At 42.3% G+C, this 20,745-nt stretch overlaps 1 protein-coding gene across 2 annotated transcripts in view; it reads right to left on the bottom strand.

The window, feature by feature from the left end:
* Positions 1 to 20,745, bottom strand: part of LOC139754664 (uncharacterized) — a 337,643-nt gene that overhangs the window by 58,848 nt on the left and 258,050 nt on the right. For both annotated transcript variants that reach the window (XM_071672209.1, XM_071672210.1), the window contains one exon: positions 17,272 to 17,342. In XM_071672209.1, the coding sequence (XP_071528310.1) occupies positions 17,272 to 17,342 (71 nt within the window). The remainder of the gene's footprint in view (positions 1 to 17,271; positions 17,343 to 20,745) is intronic.

Raw genomic sequence — 20,745 nt, 5'->3', positions numbered from 1 at the left:
ATCATTTTCCCTAACCCTCTCACTTTGCACACCACCTCGACCAAAACACCCTATATCTGCCACTCTATCATCAAACACATTCAACAAACCTTCAAAATACTCACTCCATCTCCTTCTCACATCACCACTACTTGTTATCACCTCCCCATTTGCGCCCTTCACTGAAGTTCCCATTTGCTCCCTTGTCTTACGCACTTTATTTACCTCCTTCCAGAACATCTTTTTATTCTCTCTAAAATCTAATGATACTCTCTCACCCCAACTCTCATTTGCCCTTTTTTTCACCTCTTGCACCTTTCTCTTGACCTCCTGTCTCTTTCTTTTATACATCTCCCACTCAATTGCATTTTTTCCCTGCAAAAATCGTCCAAATGCCTCTCTCTTCTCTTTCACTAAAACTCTTACTTCTTCATCCCACCACTCACTACCCTTTCTAATCAACCCACCTCCCACTTTTCTCATGCCACAAGCATCTTTTGTGCAATCCATCACTGATTCCCTAAATACATCCCATTCCTCCCCCACTCCCCTTACTTCCATTGTTCTCACCTTTTTCCATTCTGTACTCAGTCTCTCCTGGTACTTCCTCACACAAGTCTCCTTCCCAAGCTCACTTACTCTCACCACCCTCTTCACCCCAACATTCACTCTTCTTTTCTGAAAACCCATACAAATCTTCACCTTAGCCTCCACAAGATAATGATCAGACATCCCTCCAGCTGCACCTCTCAGCACATTAACATCCAAAAGTCTCTCTTTCGCACGCCTGTCAATTAACACGTAATCCAATAACGCTCTCTGGCCATCTCTCCTACTTACATAAGTATACTTATGTATATCTCGCTTTTTAAACCAGGTATTCCCAATCATCAGTCCTTTTTCAGCACATAAATCTACAAGCTCTTCACCATTTCCATTTACAACACTGAACACCCCATGTATACCAATTATTCCCTCAACTGCCACATTACTCACCTTTGCATTCAAATCACCCATCACTATAACCCGGTCTCGTGCATCAAAACCACTAACACACTCATTCAGCTGCTCCCAAAACACTTGCCTCTCATGATCTTTCTTCTCATGCCCAGGTGCATATGCACCAATAATCACCCACCTCTCTCCATCAACTTTCAGTTTTACCCATATTAATCGAGAATTTACTTTCTTACATTCTATCACATACTCCCACAACTCCTGTTTCAGGAGTATTGCTACTCCTTCCCTTGCTCTTGTCCTCTCACTAACCCCTGACTTTACTCCCCAGACATTCCCAAACCACTCTTCCCCTTTACCCTTGAGCTTCGTTTCACTCAAGAGCCAAAACATCCAGGTTCCTTTCCTCAAACATACTACCTATCTCTCCTTTTTTCACATCTTGGTTACATCCACACACATTTAGGCACCCCATTTATATGTATATATATATATATATATATATATATATATATATATATATATATATATATATAAATATATATCATCCCTGGGGATAGGGGATTAAGAATACTTCCCACGTATTCCCTGCGTGTCGTAGAAGGCGACTAAAAGGGGAGGGAGCGGGGGGTTGGAAATCCTCCCCTCTTGTTTTCTTTCAATTTTCCAAAAGAAGGAACAGAGGGGGCCAGGTGAGGATATTCCAAAAAAGGCCCAGTCCTCTGTTCTTAACGCTACCTCGCTAACGCGGGAAATGGCGAATAGTTTAAAAGAAAAAAGAATATATATATATATATATATATATATATATATATATATATATATATCCCTGGGGATAGGGGAGAAAGAATACTTCCCACGTATTCCCTGCGTGTCGTAGAAGGCGACTAAAAGGGAAGGGAGCTGGGGGCTGGAAATCCTCCCCTCTCGTTTTTTTTTAATTTTCCAAAAGAAGGAACAGAGAAGGGGTCCAGGTGAGGATATTCCCTCAAAGGCCCAGTCCTCTGTTCTTAACGCTACCTCGCTATCGCGGGAAATGGCGAATAGTATGAAAAAAAAAAAAAAATATATATATATATATATATATATATATATATATGTAAGTGAGCTTGGGAAGGAGACTTGTGTGAGGAAGTACCAGGAGAGACTGAGTACAGAATGGAAAAAGGTGAGAACAATGGAAGTAAGGGGAGTGGGGGAGGAATAGGATGTATTTAGGGAATCAGTGATGGATTGCGCAAAAGATGCTTGTGGCATGAGAAGAGTGGGAGGTGGGTTGATTAGAAAGGGTAGTGAGTGGTGGGATGAAGAAGTAAGAGTATTAGTGAAAGAGAAGAGAGAGGTATTTGGACGATTTTTGCAGGGAAAAAATGCAGTTGAGTGGGAGACGTATAAAAGAAAGAGACAGGGGGTCAAGAGAAAGGTGCAAGAGGTGAAAAAAAGGGCAAATGAGAGTTGGGGTGAGAGAGTATCATTAAATTTTAGGGAGAATAAAAAGATGTTCTGGAAGGAGGTAAATAAAGTGCGTAAGACAAGGGAGCAAATGGGAACTTCAGTGAAGGGCGCAAATGGGGAGGTGATAACAAGTAGTGGTGATGTGAGAAGGAGATGGAGTGAGTATTTTGAAGGTTTGTTGAATGTGTTTGATGATAGAGTGGCAGATATAGGGTGTTTTGGAGGAGGTGGTGTGCAAAGTGAGAGGGTTAGGGAAAATGATTTAGTAAACAGAGAAGAGGTAGTAAAAGCTTTGCGGAAGATGAAAGCCGGCAAGGCAGCAGGTTTGGATGGTATTGCAGTGGAATTTATTAAAAAAGGGGGTGACTGTATTGTTGACTGGTTGGTAAGGTTATTTAATGTATGTATGACTCACGGTGAGGTGCCTGAGGATTGGCGGCATGCGTGCATAGTGCCATTGTACAAAGGCAAAGGGGATAAGAGTGAGTGCTCAAATTACAGAGGTATAAGTTTGTTGAGTATTCCTGGTAACTTATATGGGAGGGTATTGATTGAGAGGGTGAAGGCATGTACAGAGCATCAGATTGGGGAAGAGCAGTGTGGTTTCAGAAGTGGTAGAGGATGTGTGGATCAGGTGTTTGCTTTGAAGAATGTATGTGAGAAATACTTAGAAAAGCAAATGGATTTGTATGTAGCATTTATGGATCTGGAGAAGGCATATGATAGAGTTGATAGAGATGCTCTGTGGAAGTTATTAAGAATATATGGTGTGGGAGGCAAGTTGTTAGAAGCAGTGAAAACTTTTTATAGAGGATGTAAGGCATGTGTACGTGTAGGAAGAGAGGAAAGTGACTGGTTCTCAGTGAATGTAGGTTTGCGGCAGGGGTGTGTGATGTCTCCATGGTTGTTTAATTTGTTTATGGATGGGGTTGTTTGGGAGGTGAATACAAGAGTTTTGGAAAGAGGGGCAAGTATGAAGTCTGTTGGGGATGAGAGAGCTTGGGAAGTGAGTCAGTTGTTGTTCGCTGATGATACAGCGCTGGTGGCTGATTCATGTGAGAAACTGCAGAAGCTGGTGACTGAGTTTGGTAAAGTGTGTGAAAGAAGAAAGTTAAGAGTAAATGTGAATAAGAGCAAGGTTATTAGGTACAGTAGGGTTGAGGGTCAAGTAAATTGGGAGGTGAGTTTGAATGGAGAAAAACTGGAGGAAGTGAAGTGTTTTAGATATCTGGGAGTGGATCTGGCAGCGGATGGAGCCATGGAAGCGGAAGTGGATCATAGGGTGGGGGAGGGGGCGAAAATTCTGGGAGCCTTGAAGAATGTGTGGAAGTCGAGAACATTATCTCGGAAAGGAAAAATGGGTATGTTTGAAGGAATAGTGGTTCCAACAATGTTGTATGGTTGCGAGGCGTGGGCTATGGATAGAGTTATGCGCAGGAGGATGGATGTGCTGGAAATGAGATGTTTGAGGACAATGTGTGGTGTGAGGTGGTTTGATCGAGTAAGTAACGTAAGGGTAAGAGAGATGTGTGGAAATAAAAAGAGCGTGGTTGAGAGAGCAGAAGAGGGTGTTTTGAAATGGTTTGGGCACATGGAGAGAATGAGTGAGGAAAGATTGACCAAGAGGATATAATAATAATGTTCTCGACTTCCACACATTCTTCAAGGCTCCCAGGATTTTTGCCCCCTCCCCTACCCTATGATTCACTTCCGCTTCCATGGTTCCATCCGCTGCCAGATCCACTCCCAGATATCTAAAACACTTTATTCCTCCAGTTTTTCTCCATTCAAACTAACCTCCCAATCGACTTGACCCTCAACCCTACTGTAGCTAATAACCTTGCTCTTATTCACATAAATAAATAAATATATATATATATATATATATATATATATATATATTATTTTTATTTTTTTTTTTATTATACTTTGTCGCTGTCTCCCGCGTTTGCGAGGTAGCGCAAGGAAACAGACGAAAGAAATGGCCCAACCCCCCCCCCCATACACATGTATATACATACGTCCACACACGCAAATATACATACCTACACAGCTTCCATGGTTTACCCCAGACGCTTCACATGCCTTGATTCAATCCACTGACAGCACGTCAACCCCGGGATACCACATCGATCCAATTCACTCTATTCCTTGCGCTCCTTTCACCCTCCTGCATGTTCAGGCCCCGATCACACAAAATCTTTTTCACTCCATCTTTCCACCTCCAATTTGGTCTCCCTCTTCTCCTTGATCCCTCCACCTCCGACACATATATCCTCTTGGTCAATCTTTCCTCACTCATCCTCTCCATGTGCCCAAACCACTTCAAAACACCCTCTTCTGCTCTCTCAACCACGCTCTTTTTATTTCCACACATCTCTCTTACCCTTACATTACTCACTCGATCAAACCACCTCACACCACACATTGTCCTCAAACATCTCATTTCCAGCACATCCATCCTCCTGCGCACAACTCTATCCATAGCCCACGCCTCGCAACCATACAACATTGTTGGAACCACTATTCCTTCAAACATACCCATTTTTGCTTTCCGAGATAATGTTCTCGACTTCCACACATTCTTCAAGGCCCCCAGGATTTTCGCCCCCTCCCCCACCCTATGATCCACTTCCGCTTCCATGGTTCCATCCGCTGCCAGATCCACTCCCAGATATCTAAAACACTTCACTTCCTCCAGTTTTTCTCCATTCAAACTCACCTCCCAATTGACTTGACCCTCAACCCTACTGTACCTAATAACCTTGCTCTTATTCACATTTACTCTTAACTTTCTTCTTCCACACACTTTTCCAAACTCAGTCACCAGCTTCTGCAGTTTCTCACATGAATCAGCCACCAGCGCTGTATCATCAGCGAACAACAACTGACTCACTTCCCAAGCTCTCTCATACCCAACAGACTTCATACTTGCCCCTCTTTCCAAAACTCTTGCATTTACCTCCCTAACAACCCCATCCATAAACAAATTAAACAACCATGGAGACATCACACACCCCTGCCGCAAACCTACATTCACTGAGAACCAATCACTTTCCTCTCTTCCTACACGTACACATGCCTTACATCCTCGATAAAAACTTTTCACTGCTTCTAACAACTTTCCTCCCACACCATATATTCTTAATACCTTCCACAGAGCATCTCTATCAACTCTATCATATGCCTTCTCCAGATCCATAAATGCTACATACAAATCCATTTGCTTTTCTAAGTATTTCTTACATACATTCTTCAAAGCAAACACCTGATCCACACATCCTCTACCACTTCTGAAACCACACTGCTCTTCCCCAATCTGATGCTCTGTACATGCCTTCACCCTCTCAATCAATACCCTCCCATATAATTTACCAAGAATACTCAACAAACTTATACCTCTGTAATTTGAGCACTCACTCTTATCCCCTTTGCCTTTGTACAATGGCACTATGCAAGCACCTCACCATGAGTCATACATACATTAAATAACCTTACCAACCAGTCAACAATACAGTCACCCCCTTTTTTAATAAATTCCACTGCAATACCATCCAAACCCGCTGCCTTGCCGGCTTTCATCTTCCGCAAAGCTTTCACTCCCTCTTCTCTGTTTACCAAATCATTTTCCCTAACCCTCTCACTTTGCACACCACCACGACCAAAACACCCTATATCTGCCACTCTATCATCAAATTCAAGCTAGAAGTTTCAGTTTTCTAAATTGTTTCTTACATTTCTCATATGTATATATATGTATGTGTGTGTGTGTGTATATGTGCGTATGTATGTGTATGTGTGTGTGTGTGTATATATATGTATATTATCCCTGGGGATAGGGGTGAAAGAATACTTCCCACGTATTCCTCGCGTGTCGTAGAAAGCGACTAGAGGGGACAGGAGCGGGGGGCCAGAAATCCTCCCCTCCTTGTATTAACTTTCTAAAATGGGAAACAGAAGAAGGAGTCACGCGGGGAGTGCTCATCCTCCTCGAAGGCTCAGAGTGGGGTGCCTAAATGTGTGTGGATGTAACCAAGATGTGAAAAAAGGAGAGATAGGTAGTATGTTTGAGGAAAGGAACCTGGATGTTTTGGCTCTGAGTGAAACGAAGCTCAAGGGTAAAGGGGAAGAGTGGTTTGGGAATGTCTGGGGAGTAAAGTCAGGGGTTAGTGAGAGGACAAGAGCAAGGGAAGGAGTAGCAATACTCCTGAAACAGGAGTTGTGGGAGTATGTGATAGAGTGTAAGAAAGTAAATTCTCGATTAATATGGGTAAAACTGAAAGTTGATGGAGAGAGGTGGGTGATTATTGGTGCATATGCACCTGGGCATGAGAAGAAAGATCAAGAGAGGCAAGTGTTTTGGGAGCAGCTGAATGAGTGTGTTAGTGGTTTTGATGCACGAGACCGGGTCATAGTGATGGGTGATTTGAATGCAAAGGTGAGTAATGTGGCAGTTGAGGGAATAATTGGTATACATGGGGTGTTCAGTGTTGTAAATGGAAATGGTGAAGAGCTTGTAGATTTATGTGCTGAAAAAGGACTGATGATTGGGAATACCTGGTTTAAAAAGCGAGATATACATAAGTATACTTATGTAAGTAGGAGAGATGGCCAGAGAGCGTTATTGGATTACGTGTTAATTGACAGGCGTGCGAAAGAGAGACTTTTGGATGTTAATGTGCTGAGAGGTGCAACTGGAGGGATGTCTGATCATTATCTTGTGGAGGCTAAGGTGAAGATTTGTATGGGTTTTCAGAAAAGAAGAGTGAATGTTGGGGTGAAGAGGGTGGTGAGAGTGAGTGAGCTTGAGAAGGAGACCTGTGTGAGGAAGTACCAGGAGAGACTGAGTACAGAATGGAAAAAGGTGAGAACAATGGAAGTAAGGGGAGTGGGGGAGGAATGGGATGTATTTAGGGAATCAGTGATGGATTGCGCAAAAGATGCTTGTGGCATGAGAAGAGTGGGAGGTGGGTTGATTAGAAAGGGTAATGAGTGGTGGGATGAAGAAGTAAGAGTATTAGTGAAAGAGAAGAGAGAGGCATTTGGACGATTTTTGCAGGGAAAAAATGCAATTGAGTGGGAGATGTATAAAAGAAAGAGACAGGAGGTCAAGAGAAAGGTGCAAGGGGTGAAAAAAAGGGCAAATGAGAGTTGGGGTGAGAGAGTATCATTAAATTTTAGGGAGAATAAAAATATGTTCTGGAAGGAGGTAAATAAAGTGCGTAAGACAAGGGAGCAAATGGGAACTTCGGTGAAGGGCGCAAGTGGGGAGGTGATAACAAGTAGTGGTGATGTGAGAAGGAGATGGAGTGAGTATTTTGAAGGTTTATTGAATGTGTTTGATATATATATATATATATATATATATATATATATATATATATATATATATATATATTTCTATATTCATTTTACTTCGGGTGAGAAATTGCAGAAGCTGGTGACTGAGTTTGGTAAAAGTGTGTGAAAGAAGAAAGCTGAGAGTGAATGTGAATAAGAGCAAAGTTATCAGGCTCAGATAGGTTAAGGGACAAATCAACAGGGAGGTAAGTTTGAATGGGGAAAAACTGGAGGAAGAGAAGTGTTTTAGATATCTGGGAGTAGATTTAGCAGCAGATGGAACCATGGAAGCGGAAGTGAGTCAAAGGGTGGGGGAGGGGGCGAAGGATCTGGGAGTGTTGAAGAATGTGCGGAAGGCAAGAACAGTATCTCAGAGGGCAAAAATGGGTATGTTTGAAGGAATAGTGGTTCCAACAATGTTATATGGTTGCAAGGCATGGGCTATAGATAGGGTGTGCGGAGGAGGGTGGATGTGGTGGAAATGAAATGTTTGAGGACAATATGTGGTGTGAAGTGGTTTGATCGAGTAAGTAATGAAAGAGTAAGAGAGAAGTGTGGAAATAAAATGAGTATGGTTGAGAAAGCAGAAGAGGGTGCTGAAATGATTTGGACATATGGAGAGAATGAGTGAGGAAAGATTGACAAAAAGGATATATGTGTCAAAGGAGGAAGGAAAACGGAGAAGCAGGAGACCAAATTGGAGGTGGAAGGATATAGTGAAAAAGAATTTGAGCAATCGGAGCCTAACCATACAGGAGGCTGAGAAGTGTGCAAGGAATAGAGTGAATTGGAAGGATGTGGTATACTGAGGTCGACGTGCTATCAATGGAATAAACCAGGGTATGTGAAACGTCTGGGGTAAACTATAGAAAGGTCTGTGAGGCCTGGATGTGGATAGGGAGCTGTGGATTCAGTGCATTACCCATGACAGCTAGAAACTGAGTGTAAACGAATGTGGCCTTTTTTTTTTTTTGTCTTTTTATGGCGCTACCTTGCTGCAGCAGGGGAAAGCGATGCTGTATCCTGTGGGGCAGGGTAGTGCCAGATATTGATGAGGGCAAGCAAGTATGAATATGTACATTTGTATATATGTATATGTCTGTGTACGTGTATGTACATGTATGTATATCCCTATGAGTCCTCGGGGAAAATGAAACACGATAAGTTCCCAAGTGCACTTTTGTGTAATACTCACATCATCAGGGGTGATACAAGAGAGAAATATAACAGTTAGTTGATATACAACGAACAGACATAGCTAGGACGCCATTTGGTAAACATGTGATTGTCCAAGACAGACAACGAGCATATCATATACTTATTATATGGACAAGAAGGTGAATTGTTTACAAATTTTATCTAATGCAATTTGGTTTAGGTATGTAGATGATGTTCTTTGTATCTGGCCAACAAATGAATATTTACAAACATTTCTCCCCTTACTTAACATTTAAGTACCTTCCAGAAAATTAAAATAATGGTATATTACCATTTTTAGATTGCATGATCCACAGGCAAGGAAACAAGTTCAAGTTTAGCATATACAGAAAACCTACCAATGTATGCTCATATATCCATTATCACTCATCTCAACATGACAGAGTTAAATCATCATCATTTCAATCTATGTTCCTTAGGGCATTACGTATTTGCAGTCTAGAATTTATTGATGATGAGTTTGAGAAGATATATTCTATTGGATCTAAGTTAAAGTACCCTAGATCTTTCATTGATAAATCCCTGAAGTTAGCAAAGAAATCATTTTATAGAGTTGAGTAAAAACCTCCCACTGACACCAAGAATCTTTTAGTCCTCCCTTTTAATAATAATTTTGCTTTACTTCCCATGTTGCTTAAATTCTTTAATGTAAATGTTGCCTTCAGCAATAATAATACTATAAAGATTATCTTAATCAGGAACTCACCAGAAAATTCTCCTGGATGCATCTATAAAGTGCCATGTAGAAATTGTGATAAGTTTTATGTTGGGCAGACTGGTAAGGATCTTTCTGTTAGACTTAAGCAACATAAATATAGTATAAGAAAAGAACAAGAATCAAATGCCTTGTTTAATCATGTTAAAAACTATGATCATTGTCCTGACTAGAGTAATGCCATCTCAGTTATTACCTCTAACTCCAATACCACGAGAAATATCATTGAATCTTCTATTATTAAATACACAAAGAATTATAACCTTAATATTAGTGGTCTATACAAATTGGATAACTTTACTGTTGATAAAATTTGTCAACAATTCACTTTCTTGTCCACATAATAAGTTTATGATACGCTCGTTGTCTGTCTTGGACAATCACATGTTTACCAAATGATGTCCTAGCTACGTCTCTTCATTGTATATCAAGTGACTGTTATATTTCTCTGTTGTGTCTCCCCTGATGATGTGATTATTACACACAAGTGCACTTGGGAACTTATCATGTTTAATTTTCCCCATGGACTTATAGGAATATATTCTATCACGTGCAAAAATTGTGATCCTTTCCACCATATATGTATATGTGTGTATGGGCATTATGTATATTGTTACAAATCCTAGCAAGGATGTCAATCATTTGTTACTATCCTAGCAGGGTCATCAATTTATTTGTTATGCACACTGGATAACGCTATCTTAACCTTATGGAATGAAAGCAAACACCAGGGTTAAGTCTACATATAATACAAGAAATAATGAGTACAAGATAACAAGAGCACATTAATTGGATACAAATATTTTTGTTAACACTTAACATTCAACATTCTACATTCCAGGTGAGATTTTAAACCAGATCTCTTTCCTTTATGACAATTTGACTAGAAACATGATACAACATGGGCAATTCTATGACAGACTATGATACATTGTTACAATCTGGAGCAGCAGTGGCTACAGAGATAGAAACAAGGAAAACCTACATTACCTGTTGGGCACATGACTGCTGAAGGAATCATGGCTGGACTGTCATCAAGGCCTTTTATGTGCAGGGTCAGCCAGGTGGGAGTGGCTAGCCCCGCCTTGACCTGCCGCTTTCAGCTACGATAGGTAGGAATGACCATAATTACTCTGGATTGGTCAAAAGACTGATTGTAATGCCCTCATCCCAACGTGATTGGCTGGAGGCCTAAGGTCCAGCCCTCACACTGTCTAAAGGCCCAGCCGTGCATCTCTGATGACAACCAGGATGGGTGGGCGACCTTTCCCAGGCATGACCTCATGGCTGACCTCAGAATGCTTAACAATGTGACCTGAAGAATAATTGGCGGCCAATTGCGACATGCACCGCGAATTTGGCCATCTGGAGTGAGGCGTATGAGATCCCCCGTAGACGTAGAGAGTGGCCGAGGGATCCCTTGGGGCCTCCCAGGTCACCACATGGCTTACTTATAACAACCAACTTAGTATAACAGACACTATGAACACACAGGTTTGTAACACCCCCTCATTAAAGGAAAAAATTCCTGGAAGAGGAATGTTCTTACGAGTGGGATAACAATCTGCTAGCACATCATGTGTGCCTACAATAGCATGAACCTCTAAATTGTACTTTTGAAGGAATAAAGCACACCTAGTCAACTTCTGACTCCTATCCCAGAACTTAACATTTTATGGGGGGTGGTAGTCAGTACAAACTAAGATGATTGCCTGAAGGGCACAAACATAATGCAAATAACAAAGATAAAAGTTCCTTCTCCATGGTGGGCTTAACCTTCTTACCAAAGCAAACAGGGCAATCAACCTTCCCTTCATCCTCCTGCAAAAGGACAGCAACAGCGGATACATTGCTGGCATATACAGCTAATCTATTCGGAGCCTAAAAAATAAAACAAGTTGGGCTCCTAACTGATGAGAGGCTGTCTCACACTGCTCTTTCCAAAGAGATCTGACATCATTTATCAATAGATTTGTGAGAGGGGTTGCAATTGCAGAAAAGTTACTAATAAACATTCTGTAATACCCAACCATACCCAGGAAACACTTCATTTCTCTTCTAGATCGTGGGGCACATCTAGGGGTTAAAGCTTGGTCCTTTACTGTTGGTGGAAGGTGAAGACTGACAGTCCTTGTTACCTTGCTGACTTGGTGGTAGTTGATGCAGAACAGGTAGGTCCCGTTGCACTCGGGTATAGGGGTTACAAGCATTACAAGCAGCTCCATGGCAACTGACATGGCTCCATCATGTAGTCCAACTCATGTAGAATGGTTGCTCTCTGCAGGGTCACCATGTAAGGGCCTGTTCAATAGGCCAGGTATCTCCCATGTTCACACCAGGGAGACCCGTCCAGGAGGGCTCCGGCAAACCTCTAAGTCAACAGCAAGGCAGACCTTTCCGCCCATCACTTCTCAGTCAGGTGCAAAAATCTCTCCTTCCTGTCCATGCCTCCATCAGGTCCCAAGGGGACCCACAGCTAGAGAGTCCCCTACATCATACACAGCTCCCGCTGGAAGGTGGATCTTGCAAGCCAGAACATTCTGCTTCAAAGGGGCAGAATCATGATTAACACATGCTTTAAGCACCGGTTGAGATAATAAAGGTAACACCTCGTCGCCTGTCTCGAAGCTCCTCAATTGAGACTGTCTGTCATGTCATCTCGTCATCCGTTCCTAGGACTCTCTTGAGTGGGCCCAAGACAAATCATCAGCCTCTTGTTCCGACTTGAAACTAACACAGGAGGTACCACACAGCTTCTCCTCACTAGTTTCATCCTCAATCTCTGTCTCAACAGAGTCTACACCAGCAAAGTGGGCATCACATAGCTCCACTTCACTGTCTTCACCCTCAAAGAGCATACTCAGTCCCTCCATCTCCACTGTCTACACCAACAAAGTGGGCATCACACAGCTCCAGTTCACCGTCTTCACTCTCAAAGAGCATACTCAGCCCCTCCGTCTCAACAGTCTACACCAGCAAAGTGGGCATCACACAGCTCCACTTCACCATCTTCACTCTCAAAGAGCGTACTCAGTCCCTTTGTCTCAATGGAGTCCAGACCAGCACAGAGGGTATCACACAGCTTCCTCTCACTGGTCTCACTCTCAGAGGGCATCTTCAGTTCCTCCATCTTAGCGGAGTCTACACCAGCAGAGAAGCTATAACACAGCTTCCTCTCACTGGTCTCACTCTCAGAGGGTGTCCTCAGTTCCTCCATCTCAGCGGAGTCTATGCCAGCAAAAAGGGTATCACACAGCTTCCTTTCACTGGTTCTCACTCTCAGAAGGCGTCCTCTGTTCCTTCATCTCAACGGACTCTACAACAGTGAAGAGGGTATCACACAGCTTCCTCTCACTAGTTTCACTCTCAGGGAGTGTCCTCAATTCCTCTGTATCAACAGGGTCTACACAAGAGGAGAGGGTATCATACAGCTTCCTCTAGCTGGTCTCATTCTCAGAGAGCATACTCAGTCTCTCCGTTTCAACAGTTATGTCCTCATGCACATGGCCTGCCGTGCCAGCTGCCCTGGACCAAGCATTTTCATACTTGGGGACAGTCTCTGGTACCTCTTCCTCAGTTTGCGCCGCCTCCATGGACTCCAGTAGTCCTGTAGGCAGCACCAGCACTGGGTTTATCTTTCTACTAGCTAGGTCACTACTTAACACAAGGTCCACTCCTGAGACAGGCAACCTATCTACAATCCCCACAAGAGCATGGCCTGTGAAGAGATCTGTTTCCACATGCACATCAACTATTGGAGCTTCCCTGGGCCTCCACAGCCTGTTTAGCAAGACCTGGTCTCCAGACTCTCCTCACGGCACCAAGCCATCCAACATCAGGGACTGCAGTGCACCAGAATCCAGCAATATGGTGACTTTTCTTCTTACTCCACATCTACTAACATAGCCCTTAGACAAGAACACGTTGTAGTTCCCATGAAATGGATCCTCTACTACAGACTGATTACCACTCATGCAGCCCCTCACTTTCCTAAGAGCAGGGTTAGCCTCACTTACATAAATGGGTGAACCTAAAATTGAGAAGAGACTCACCAGCCTGCGCTTGGTAGAGTCTCTAGATTCCTTCACCCAAGCCTTCACTCCTTCACCTGGTGCCCATCCTTGTCACAATTAAAACATGCCTTAACCCTCTGACTCCTAGGAGCCTTCAGCAAGGGAGCAGATTCAGGTGGGGTTACATTATTACTAAATTTTCCACTGTCACTGAAACCCTTCGAAAGTCGCCCCGTACCAAGTTTGCGAGTCAGCAGGTACTGATCTGCTAGTACCCCAGCCTTGTCAACAGATTTCACTTCAGGGGTACACTATTATCACATTCTTCAAGTATTATTAATTCTCCAAGTTCTGCAAACTCACAAACTTATTCAGAGCGTAGCCACTGCATGAATAAATCATCCTTTTCGCTAAAATACTCTACATAGGTCTGATCAGGACTCTTACTCTTAGCTCTAAACTTATGTCTGTAAGCTTCTGGAGATAACTCATAAGCTTTCAGCACATCCTTCAAGACCTCATAATCAGTATATTGGCCACTAGACAATGCGGTGTATGCAGTCCTTGCCTACAAGGACAGGTTGTAATAAAATTGACCAAGATAACTTTGGCCAAGAGAGCTGATTGGTAACATTTTCAAACATACGGAAAACTTCAGTTACATCGTTTTCACAGAACTTTGGCACAAAGCTTGCATGTCTTGTGAAATCAAAGACTGTGATGCGCCCTGTCGTATTTTCTCTTGTTCCAAAGTTAATCTCATCTGCTCAGTCTGCCCCTTCTGTGCCTGTGCATTTATCCCAGCTACTTCAGTCTGTTCCTTTTGTATCTGTAGTTGAAGATGCAAGCATTTGGGGTTAACATTAGTATTACTATAGAGCTGGGGAGGGACTAAAGCTTCAGCGGACTTCCATGACGAAATGGTATTGTCAACACTAATTTCAACATCAGCGAAACTGGTCAACGACATGATTAACGAATCAGGGAGAGAGACTGTTGAGGCAAGAAAAATCCTGGGGCATGGTCGCCAATTATATGTTACGAAATCCTGGATAACACTATCTTAACATTATGGGATGAAAGCAAACACCAGGGGTAAATCTACATATAAGAAATAATGAGTACAAGATAACAAAAGCACATTAATCAGATACAAATATTTTGTTAACACAACATTCTACATTCCAGGTAAGATTTCAAACCAGGAGATCTCCTTCCTTCATGACAACTTGACTATAGAAACATGACACAAGACACATTTATTCGTTGGGTAATTCTATGACAGGTTATGATACATTGTTACACTCGGACCCGACACAGTCCAACACCTCACAATCAAGGGCAGCGGTGGCTATGGGGTTCGAGACAAGGAAAACCTACATTACCTGTTGGGCATGTGACTGCTGAAGGAATCATGCATGGACTGTTGTCAAGGCCTTTTATTTGCAGGGACAGCCAGGCGGGAGTGGCCAGCCCCGCTGTGCCCTGCCGCCTTCGGCTACGATAGGTAGGAATGATCACAATTACTCTGGATTGGACAAAAGACTGGCCAGCCCCGCCGTGCCCTGCCGCCTTTGGCTACGATAGGTAGGAATGATCACAATTACTCTGGATTGGTCAAAAGACTGACTGTCATGCCCTCATCCCGACGTGATTGGCAAGAGGCCTAAGGTCTGGCCCTCATACTGTCTAAAGGCCCAGCCCTGCAACTCTGACAATGCAACCAGGATGGGCGGGTGACCTTTCCCAGGCATGACCTTGTGGCTGACCCCAGGTTGCTTGACAAAGTAACATGAAGAATAATAGCGGCCGATTGTGACATGCACTGCCAATATGGCCATCTGGCATAACATGTGTGAGATCCCGTAGACCTAGAGAATGGCTAAGGAATCCCTTGGGACCTCCCAGGTCACCAAGTAGCTTACTTATAACATTCAACTTTCTATAACAGACTATGAACATGTAGGTTTGTAACAATATATATGTGTATATGAGTGGATGGGCCATTCTTTATCTGTTTTCTGGTGCTACCTCGCTGACAAGGGAAACTGCAATTAAGCATAATAATTATAATAATAATCGTAATGTTACTTTTTAGTAGGTCCATGTGTGTGTGTGTGTGTGTGTGTGTGTGTGTGTGTGTGTGTGTGTGTGTGTGATGGGCAGTTAAATCAATGTGATAAAACAATGTTAGTGTTAGCATAAATTTTTACCCTAGGAGTTTCATTATCTGAATACAATGTATCAAATACACTAGAAACAGAATTGGTTCAACCTGGATTAAGTTGAGCTTCTTAAGTTTTCTACTCATAGCTATGTTAGACAAGGTGAAAACCTCGGAGAAGACATGTGCAGTGATTGTTGAAATACATGGTGTGAGTGTCAGCAATGATGAAACTGCTTGGCAGGTTAGCGTGTCCAAGCACACATTGTTGCAGACTGTGTGCATCTATGCCAAATAGATTAGGCTGTGTCTAAGCAGCAAGGGGTTACTAATCCAACTTTTGATAGATTTAAAAGTAAAATAACTTCGAGTGAAACGTGTTTACATTTCCTATCAATTAACTAACCATGCAGGTATGACTGGTCAACCCCTATTATATATCTAATCCTCAGGGACTGCAAGTCTGTCAGTATCAAGAATATATACAGCTGTGAGCACCGCTGCCATGCTTAATTTGCATCATGAAAAAGAATCTGCATGAAGAGCCACTGTGAAATGGTAAACCAGTCACAAGCTACAGAGTAACTGGTGACTCAGCAGACCAGGGATACCAACCAAGCACTGTATATTAGGAGTTTTTCCAAAAATTCTTGTGAGGTGTCATATTGTATCAAGCTGTAAGGGGGCCAAATAATTTTTATTGGGTGCACATCTACGATCTGTTGAATTTCAGCTGATCTAAGGGGGTGGCATGAGATGCCTGTGGCCTCCATACACAACAAAAGCACAAGTTCTTCAGTTACAGTAGACTGCTAAGTGTGGATGAAAATAAGAGGTATTTGCTTGGTTGTGATGAAGAATCTAGTGATCCTGACCATCATCTACTGTGCTTGAAGATAGAAATCTATTTGATGATGATTAAAAAATTCAACTGCATCAAAATGCTACTAGAAGTATCTATTTCTCTAAGGAAATGACAAGGCCTACTTCACTTGTTTTCCTGCTATGATACATTCCATCATAAAAATACACAACTTTTGTATTAATGCCGACAGTTTTCCAAACTATATATTCTTAAGGGCAAAGCATACTACTGGACGAAGAGATGATTTCAAAATCACTGAATTCTGTTGTGTTGTAACTCATGACTCCATAACATAATTATTTGCAATGACTTCTTCGTCACTTGAGGTTTATCACACATAAATAAACTACTCAGAAAGTTTCATAAAAATACTAGTATCACAAATTAGTACCAGCAAAGAAAGAAAGGTAAAAGAAAATCTTCCCTTCAGCATTTCTTCCTTTCAAACAAAACAGCTCATCAGTATGAAATATGTTTATACAGCAAAATTATTAATTACTGTTCTAAAATTAAATGGTTAACAAGCATCTCTATCTTATGCAGAGGTATAAAACATGCACTATACCTTTCCTGGTAAGGGAAGTGTCGTCATAGAGAGATCCTGTGAAGATTCCAGTGGCTGCTTCAATTAGGTACCTGGAAGCAAATATAATTTTATAAAATGTGTTGAATCTTGATGGGTGAATGTGTGAACAGGTGTTGAAAAAATGGGCATATAAAAGTTGGGGTGAGTAAGTCTGTTTTCTGTAGCTACCTCACTGATGCAGGAAACAGCAATTAAGTATAATAAAGAATATTTACTATTTATCTATTATACTTTCCTACTCATACACTGCCTTACATCCTTGGTAATTACTTTTCACTGCTTCTAGCAACTTATCTTCCACACCATATACTCTTAAAACCTTCCACAAAGCATCTCCATCACCCCTATCATATGCTTTCTCTAGATCCATAAATGCTACATACTAATCAATTTGTTTTTCTAAGTATTTTTCACAACACAGTCACCCCCTTTTTTAATAAATTCCACTGCAATGCCATCCAAACCTGCAGCCTTGCCAGCTTTCATCTTCCGCAAAGCTTTCACTACCTCTTCTCTGTTTACCACACCATTCTCCCTGACGCTCTCACTTCGCACACCATCCCGACCAAAACACCCTATATCTACCACCCTATCATCAAAAACATTCAAGAAACCTTCAAAATACTCACTCCATCTCCTTCTCACTTCATCAGTACTTGTTATTACCTCCCTGTTTGCCCCCTTCACCGATGCTTCCATTTGTTCTCTTGTCTGGGCACTTTATTTACCTCCTTCCAAAACATCCTTTTATTCTCCCTATGATTTAATGATACTCTCACACCAACTCTCATTCGCCCTCTTTTTCACCTATTGCACCTTTCTCTTAACCTCCTGCTGCTTTCTTTTATACATCCCCAATTCATTTGCACTACTTTGGTGCAAAAATCATCCAAACGCATCTCTCTTCTCTTTCGCTAACAATCTTACTTCTTCATCCCACCACTCACTACCCTTTCTAATCTGCCCATCTCCCACCTTTCTCATGCCAAATGCATCTTTTGTGCAAGCCAACTTTCTCTCTTCTTTTCTGAAAACCTCTACAAATCCTCACCTTCGCCTCCACAAGATAGTGATCAGACATCCCCCCAGCTGCCCCTCTCAGTACATTAATATCCAAAATTCTCTCTTTTACATGCCTATCAATTAACACATAATCCAATAATGACCTCTAGCCATCTCTTCTCACATACATATACTTATGTATATCTCTTTTTAAACCAGGTATTCCTAATCCCACCCTTTTTCAGCACACAAATCCACAAGCTATTCACCATTTCCATTTACAACACTTAATACTCCATGTACACCAATTATACCCTCAACTGCCACATTACACACCTTTGCATTCAAATCACCCATCACTATAACCCGGTTTCATGCATCAAAGCTGCTAACACACTAACTCAGCTGCTCCCAAAACACTTGCCTCTTACAATCTTTCCTCTCATAACCAGGTGCATAGGTACCAATAATCACCCATCTCACTCCATCCACTTTCACTTTTACCCATATCAATCTAGAGTTTACTTTCTTAAACTCTGTCATATACTCTCACAACTCCTGCTTCAGGAGGAGTGCTACTCCTTCCTTTCCTCTTGTCCTCACCAACCCCTGACTTTACTCACAAGACATTTCCAAACCACTCTTCCCCTTTCCCCTTGAGCTTCGTTTCACTCAATCCAAAACATCCAGGTTACTTTCCTGAAACATACTACCTATCTCTCCTTTTTTCTCATCTATCTGACATCCACACACATTTAGACATCCCAATCTGGTTGTTTAATTTGTTTATGGATGGGGCAGTTAGGAGGTTTTGGAGAGAGGGACAAGTATGAGAGGGTTTGGTAGAGTGAAAGAAGAAAGCTGAGAGTAAATGTGAATAAGAGCAAGGTCATTAGGTTCAGTAGGGTTGAGGGACAAGTTAATTGGGAGGTAAGTTTGAATGGACAAAAACTGAGGGAAGTGAAGTGTTTTAGATATCTGGGAGTGGACTTAGCAGCAGATCGAACCATGGAGGTAAATGTGAGTCACAGGGTGGGGGAGGGGGCGAAGGTTCTGGGAGCGTTGGAGAAGGTGTGGAAGGCAAGAGCATTATCTCTGAGAGCAAAAATGGGTATGTTTGAAGGAATATTGGTTCCAACATTGTTATATGGCTGCAAGGCATGGGCTATAGAAAGGGTTGTGCGGAGGAAGGTGGATGTGTTGTAAATGTTTTTTTTTTTTTTTTTTTTTTTTTTTGTCGCTGTCTCCCGCGTTTGCGAGGTAGCGCAAGGAAACAGACGAAAGAAATGGCCCAACCCACCCCCATACACATGTATATACATACGTCCACACACGCAAATATACATACCTACACAGCTTTCCACGGTTTACCCCAGACGCTTCACATGCCCCGATTCAATCCACTGACAGCACGTCAACCCCAGTATACCACATCGATCCAATTCACTCTATTCCTTGCACGCCTTTCACCCTCCTGCATGTTCAGGCCCCGATCACACAAAATCTTCTTCACTCCATCTTTCCACCTCCAATTTGGTCTCCCTCTTCTCCTCGTTCCCTCCACCTCCGACACATATATCCTCTTGGTCAATCTTTCCTCACTCATTCTCTCCATGTGCCCAAACCATTTCAAAACACCCTCTTCTGCTCTCTCAACCACGCTCTTTTTATTTCCACACATCTCTCTTACCCTTACGTTACTTACTCGATCAAACCACCTCACACCACACATTGTCCTCAAACATCTCATTTCCAGCACATCCATCCTCCTGCGCACCACTCTATCCATAGCCCACGTCTCGCAACCATACAACATTGTTGGAGCCACTATTCCTTCAAACATACCCATTTTTGCTTTCCGAGATAATGTTCTCGACTTCCACACATTCTTCAAGGCTCCCAGAATTTTCGCCCCCTCCCCCACCCTATGATCCACTTGTGCTTCCATGGTTCCATCCGCTGCCAGATCCACTCCCAGATATCTAAAACACTTCACTTCCTCCAGTTTTTCTCCATTCAAACTCACCTCCCAATTGACTTGACCCTCAACCCTACTGTACCTAATAACCTTGCTCTTATTCACATTTACTCTTAACTTTCTTCTTTCACACACTTTACCAAACTCAGTCACCAGCTTCTGCAGTTTCTTACATGAATCAGCCACCAGCGCTGTATCATCAGCGAACAACAACTGACTCACTTCCCAAGCTCTCTCATCCCCAACAGACTTCATACTTGCCCCTCTTTCCAAAACTCTTGCATTCACCTCCCTAACAACCCCATCCATAAACAAATTAAACAACCATGGAGACATCACACACCCCTGCCGCAAACCTACATTCACTGAGAACCAATCACTTTCCTCTCTTCCTACACGTACACATGCCTTACATCCTCGATAAAAACTTTTCACTGCTTCTAACAACCTGCCTGCCACACCATATATTCTTA

The sequence above is a fragment of the Panulirus ornatus genome, chromosome 17 (genome assembly GCF_036320965.1).
Source record: "Panulirus ornatus isolate Po-2019 chromosome 17, ASM3632096v1, whole genome shotgun sequence".
NCBI classification, from domain to species: Eukaryota; Metazoa; Arthropoda; class Malacostraca; order Decapoda; family Palinuridae; genus Panulirus; species Panulirus ornatus.
This window is presented reverse-complemented; position numbering and strand designations above follow the sequence as displayed.